At 37.3% G+C, this 7,282-nt stretch overlaps 1 protein-coding gene across 1 annotated transcript; it reads right to left on the bottom strand.

Moving 5' to 3' along the window:
• Positions 1 to 3,823: 3,823 nt before the first annotated feature.
• LOC108986241 (peroxidase 5-like) lies at positions 3,824 to 6,396 on the bottom strand. The gene is made up of 3 exons (XM_018958798.2): positions 6,357 to 6,396; positions 5,030 to 5,226; positions 3,824 to 4,597 (listed from the first exon to the last, which is right to left on the bottom strand). Exons 1-3 carry the CDS (start codon positions 6,394 to 6,396, stop codon positions 3,824 to 3,826), a joined length of 1,011 nt encoding a protein of 336 aa, XP_018814343.2.
• Between the last annotated feature and the right edge of the window lie 886 nt (positions 6,397 to 7,282).

Here is a 7,282-nt window from a genome sequence, read left to right on the forward strand (position 1 = left end):
TATCAGATTTTTATGAACAGTCAGTATTAAAGGAAAATACCATGCGCCCCACTCCCTCTTCCCGCTTGACTTGGAATGCCACGTTGTAAGTGTTTAACAATTAAAAATTCCCGTTCCATCTTCAACCTTCCTTCGTCTTAATAGATCGAACCCATCCCGCACCATTTCGTCTTCCCTCCTAAGAAACCCATTTCATCTTCAAGCCATTTTATCTTCAACCTTCCGAAAAACCCATCCCGAGAAACCCAGAAACCCATTTCATCTTCAAGCCATTTCGTCTTCAACCTTCCAAAGAAACCCATCCCGAGAAACCAAGAAACCCATTTCATCTTCAAAGCTTCCCTCTTGCTTCTACCTGTTCTTAATTATTCCAACATGACCCATGTTTCTTCCACCAGTCACAATGACAACATTCCCAAATCGCATAAACAAATTTGACTTTTACACAAATCATATTTGGACATGATTCTAATATCTAACCAATGCAAAAATTAAAAACACAAGCCTCTGCCTGAAACTTCGAAAAGGCAAAAGGCACCTGTCCATGGTTCACCAGATTCTAACCTGTCCATGTTGACCATGAAATTTAAGAGTTTGATTTGCATTACTATATAATAAAAGCTACTCATCATCCACCAGTCACACCTACCTTGACCCACCTTTTTCCGATTGTCTGAAGCCAAATATTGCTTTTGGTAATGGCTTCTGCTCTTCCTCCAACTTTCTTTTCTTTTCCCTGCTGCTGCTTTTTCCAATTTCTGCTATTGCTCAAACTAGTCGTAACATCACCGTGGGTAGTTCTTTCTCTGAAACTGATGATAACTCTACATGGCTCTCTCCTTCTGGTGATTTTGCCCTCTTAGTCAATCACATATCCCAAACGACGAAAAAAAATAGGAAATGTACCGGAAGATGGCACCGAAAAGAAAGTGGCTAGATTTCTTGGTTTTAAACACGGTCGGGGTCGTCGGAGGATGAACGTCAGGTTTGGGTTTCACTTCTGAACTCGAAATGAGGAGCAAGGGACGTGGTGGGTTGGGCGGGAGATAATAAAACTCAATCGGGAAAACTAAGCTGTAACTGTAGCACTATCCTTATTTAAAAGCAAAAAAGAGAAGACGCAATTGGTAAACCCAAATGCATTTGTAGCATTATTTATTTCTCATACCTAAAGCCCAAAAAAACAATAAAGTGAAGCCCAACTCTCTCTCGATTTTTACACGGAAACCCAGCCCAACCCACCTTTCCCAATTTCAGATGAGAAGCCCAGAGTAGCCCTCCCACCCTCCCAATTTTTAAATGGCACCGTTTCCCCCAATCCCGATCAAAACTTCTCTTTTCTTTCCCCAAGGCTCTCAACAATTTCTATTCTAATCAATTGAAGGATGCAAACCAACCTAGAAACCAAATGATAAGACTTATGTTGAGAAATAATTCCACATTGTCTGTGGACAAGGTCTTGGACAAGTTTATAAGAAATGAATAACCCTCTCTCCTAGAACCGGTTTTATAAGATGAGTTAGGCCTATGATTTTTTTATGATATCAGAGCCTACCACAGGACGAATGAGAGCCCACACTACTTGCCATGTGACAAGGATCAGAAAAAAATATTGGTCTGCACGTGAAGAAGGGTGTTGAGGAATAATCTCACATTGCTTATGGACAAGGTCTTGGGTATGTTTATAAGGAATGAACAAATTCTGGTACTTAATAAAAAAAGACATTTTTATTTCTCCGCTACAAATTTTTTAACATATACACTTATGGCATATTATACACACTCTGAGCACTGATCGTTGGGGTGCGTGATCCGTGTGGTTATCATCCCGGTGTCACGAACTCCACATAAATAGCACATGGGGGTCGAGGGCGCGACATAGACTTAGGTTGCGTTTGGTTCCTTGACCGAATTATTTAGACCTGTTCTAACATCTAAATATCCAATTCTCAAATCATTAAATTCATCTCAACTTAAAACCTCTTTACACATTAAACCCACAACATTTTTCAACTCAACACCTCTTTACACGTGGGACTCACAACCCTTTTTAATTTTCCATAAATACATCCAAACTCATCTTAACATCCAAACACATCTAAACTCATATTTAGTGGGCCCCACATAACTCACTCCACCATCTCAACTCATTACTATTCATAATAACTAAACTCAACTCAACTCATTTAAGCTCAATATCCAAACAAAGCGTTAATATCTCTTATAATCAAACCCACTGAACTCCATGTATCCTCTCCACTGTTAATAGAGTTAACCACTGCTAGTGCATCTCTTTAAGTATAATCTGCTGCAAATCCAACCGAGAACATAAAATTGTTGCTTTAAGCGCTGCAATGGCTTCACCCAAGAGAGCATCAGGGTAGATAGCTCTATTTGATCTCAAATTAGCTATCACTTTGCCTTCCCAATTTCTGACAACAACTCCTATACCCACCTTACAATGAGTTTTATCAATTTCTGCATCCCAATTATTTTTGTAGTAATTCATAGGAGGGGCTATCCACTGGCCAGGAATCAGTTTACCTCAACTTACATTTTTAGGAGCTGTAATAGCAAAAATCCTAAAATCTGTAATAGCTTGCAATGAATGCTGCAACAGTAAACTTGGAGATGTGAAATTACCTTAAAAAACCCAAGTATTCCTTCGTTTCCATGTATGCAAAGCTGTCACTGCTACTTCAGAAACCTCTTCGTCAGATCTAGAACGAAATAATTGGGACAGTACTTCTCTGAAAGCTGAAACTTCAGTGTACTGCACTTCTGAATTCTCCTTGAGCTTGATCCCCAAACATCCTGAGCTGATCTGCAACTCCAAAGGGCATGAACCACTATTTCGGGCCATTCCATACGGATAGGACAAGAAGGAGATTCAACCAGTACCTTTCTGTTAAACAGATTAAGCTTGGTAGGGAGAGCATCATGGCTTGCCTTCCACAAAAACATTTTAACAGCATTGGGCACCTTAAGCTTCCATATCTTAGACCAAAATTCTGAGTTGGATCTGTCACTAGAAGCTTGACCCTTCTTGTTCTCCATCAGATCACCTCGAAGATCATATGCACTTTTAACAGAAAACTTGCCATCTCGTGTGCACCTCCATGATAAGATGTCTGAGTTATTACATGGATAGATCATAGGAATCCTGCTAATATATAGTCTCCACTTCAGAAAAATGTCCTTTAGTAATGGAAGATTCCTATGCTTGGTATCATCATCAATAAGTGCTTTGACTCTAGCGCATCTGCATTTAGAATACTAACTGGAGATTGGATTCTGGATTCTGAATGAGGAAGGTATAGGAAGCCATTTATCTTGCCATATACTCACTGACTCACCATTGCCTATTTTCCAAATCAAACCTTCTTCCAGAAGATTTCTTGCTGCCATCAATTAATTATAACTTCTCCAAATAAAAGAAGCATTAGTCCTTAGTTTAGCAGTTAGAAAATGACCGTTTCAATTTAATTAGTGGGCATTCAAGAATATTTGATTGATCAATATAGTAAGAGAGGAATTAATGAGATCTCTTTACTATATTAATTTATATGTATTGTCAATCAATTCTCGAATTTGTTTTATAAAAGATACAACTCATATAATATTGATGAATAATAGAACATTAAGAATAGTTCATGACAAGTTTAAGACGAGGCACCTATCTGGTGATCAAGAAATATCCTACAATTTCCTGCTTTAGTTTCATGGACAAAGAGGCATGCATGCCAATTATGAACAAAAAATTACAGATGACAAATTTCCTTCAGCTCCATACATGCATGCCATTGAACTTCAGATCGATGATCTAGTTAATAAACCTACAGTCCTTCCTGACCTCACCCTGTCTTCCTGTGAGAACATCGATGGAACCCATTTTCACCATAGCCGCAGCATATTTGTTGGCCCAAACTGCATCATTCCTTGCATATTTCCACACAATCTTTTTAGTTGAAGAGCTGCTAAAAAGAGTTTGATCAGATGTCAATATGCCACGGTGGTTCTTCAAATCTTTGTAGTACTTGTTATCCAGTTTGTTTGGTGAGAGAACATCTAGTGCCACTGCAGGATCGCTTCCATTTCTGGAATCTGGTTCTGGGGGACACTTCGCCTTCAAGTTTCTAGCGAATATGGGGTCGATTGAGGGATCTTGTGGATGTGTTGAATTGAAAGAGTATAAACGAGGTGAGATGTTAGTACAATGTGCCACACCTATAGAATGTGCCCCAGAAAGTGTCACCATTTCATCCAGACTAAGGCCTTTTCTTGCAAAATTTTCTTTGAGTTGCTTTGCATTAAAGAAAGGTAGTGGGAGATTCTTGATAGGCTCTTCCTCTAAAGATACTCTACCATCGCGACGTCCTGATGGCACTTCATAATATATACCACCAACTTTATAGGAACTATCACGAGCAGCAAAAGCTAGAATGTCCGCACACGAGACAACTTGAGGGCATTTAGCTTCGATTTCTGACTTCGCCTCATCAATCACTTCAAAGCCTAGCAAGGTTGGATTGGCTTCGCTTTTTTTCTCTGCTGGATTTCCGGGGGTTGAATCTATTAGAACAGACGCATCACAGCCCTGAAACATGTGATCATATGATTAGCTGTAACTCAAAAACAAGAACAAAAGTTTCTTAGCATGTAATCATGTAACGCGCGGGTCTGTAGTTTGCTTAGTAGTCGTTGAAACTCGACATATCTGCGCTTATTGTATGAGTTTTAGTTTGGGAATTATGTTATATTCGAAATCCCTAGACAAGCAAAACAGACGTATTACTTATGCTCTACCCTTTTATAGCAATGAAATGAACGTTGTGTTTGACAGGAAGTAACTAAGTTCTTTATGGAACATATGATACGTTGAGGCCGGTTTTGCTTCTAAAACATATAAGATTTAATTATCAGGCCAAGGATATTGTCGTGGACGCCTTCCTTGGAGAGAAAACGTTGATTTTCTGACAGAGTTAAGTACGTAGAGTGTACTATTTGGGTAAGGAAGAAGTAAACGTACCCGAACAAAACAGTCATGGAAATGCAGTCTAATGAGGCCTGCAGCTATGCCAGGATCATTTTTTGACACAGCTTTGTTCACAGCTTTTCTCACAATTGCTTCGGCAGAAGGGCAACTTTTCTTATAAAAACCCGCTTTGAGTGATGCCATTGAGAACGAGGCCATGGTAGACATAGTAAGAAAGAAAATCAAACAAAAGCATAGTGTTGGCATATTCACTGTGTAACCAAAGGACTTCAACATTGCACGAGACAATTAAGATCAGCAACGGACGAGGCAATAAAAGAACAAGAAGTGGGTTAGGTTGATCTATTAAAAAGATCAATGGCGGTGAGAGATCAGAGGGAGAGAGAGATGGTGAGAGAGAGAGAGAGAGAGAGAGTGATGGTTAAATGAAGTGATTGAGATGGAGGGAATGTCTGACAATTTGCCACCCATTTATAGGCAGTAGAGAAGAGGTAAAGATGGTGCAGTACTGGGCCTGCTGGCCATTGCCGGCATGATTAATTCGTAAACCAAAACGTGTGATGCAGCTTATGTGAAAGCAGAGAAGCTGCTTGAAGCTGTCTTAAGTTTGAACACTTCCATAGCGATAGAGAAGCTTTTGTAGTCTTCTGAAGTTTGAACACTTCAGATGATCGTATAATATGATTGATATTTGGGATCATGATGTTATAGAATTGACTAATAATATAGATATAATAATTATTTTACAAGTCATTTTCCAATAACCAATATGATAACATCCTTTTATAAAAAGACAGAAACTTCACACCTTTACATACCACTTAAAAATATGTGATTTTATTTTTTTATCCTCATATTTCATATTGAATTGAAATATAAAATATGATGGTAAAAAAGTAAAATCATATGATTTTTAAGTGATGTATATAAAAGTGTGAGACTTATGTCTAAAATTTTTCTTATAAAAAATACAAGTTTCTCTTTCTATAAGTTTCTTATCTAATTTGAATTTCAGATTAACATAAATACCTTTAATTTAAAAAAAAATATTATAAAAATGGTCCATGTGTACATGATAACATGATTACGCTTTAATCAGTATTTCAAAAGAATATATATATATATATATATATATATATATATATATATATATATTCCTTTCAATGGATTCAAATCCTCTCCATTTCAGGGGATCAGTCATTAATTTTCTGGTTGGGATTTGTTAAAAAATAATCTAACGGTATGTAAAAATTATCATGTTATTTTAATGGTAGCTAGGCAGCTAAATTCACGGTAAAGAAATTGTTCATAGATACTTTTTTTGGTTTTGGCGAGTTTCAAGAGCGCCCCAAACTTGCTTGGAGCTGTATATATAGGTTCTGAAACAGGCGCTGGTGCATGCTAATTGGCAAAGGGTCGCCATTAGGGAAAATTTGATGATGAAGGATGGGTTTTGATCAATTTTTAGACGAGGATTTGGAATTGATTTGGGAAGTTTCGGCGAATGTTGTTTTGGGTGATATCTGAGAGTTCATGATCATGCAATTAAGTGGCCGGTTTTATCTAAAAGAAATTTTCCTTTGTTTCTGTTAAAAAAAATGTCCCATTAATTTGATTCCGATTACTTGATGGTTTAAATCACATGCATTGTATGTAATTTTGACGGTGGAAAACAAATAAGAAACTTATATATGTTTGCAAGCTTTAGCAAAAAGAATTATGGCTCTCCGATTACTGGATGCATGAATGGTCGAAGTCACTAGTGCACTTTGCCAATTTGGGTTTGGGTCATCATGTGCATGTTTGATCTTTTCGCAAACGTCCAATATTGCCTTTGTTGCCGTCTTTATGGCACAAATATTCACACAATCAGTGGCTTCAGGGGAGGAAAATGCTTTAAATATGAAATGATGCTAAAGAGTCAAAAGAGCTGCGTTTGGATGCTAAGGTGATTACAGATGTTTTGAATTGATCTATAAATAGTAGTATTTTATGATTCTCATTGATAAGATGTGTCTGGCTGTAAATAAGTTAATATATTTATTTGAATATATGAAATAGGTTAAAATGAACTTAATTTTTTTATGAAAAGTTAAAAAAATAATAAGTCTCATCAATGATTGGTTTGTGATGAGTTGAACTCATTAGTCTAATTAACAACCGAACACAGCTGTAAAGCTAAGCTATTAACTATCCTTAAATGTCACACCAAATGATAAAGTGATGAGAATTAGCGCCAAATAACAAGTCCTGATCATTTTTTTAGCTAAAAGCTTGAAGAAAATA

The sequence above is a fragment of the Juglans regia genome, chromosome 8, assembly GCF_001411555.2.
Source record: "Juglans regia cultivar Chandler chromosome 8, Walnut 2.0, whole genome shotgun sequence".
Lineage (NCBI taxonomy): Eukaryota > Viridiplantae > Streptophyta > Magnoliopsida > Fagales > Juglandaceae > Juglans > Juglans regia.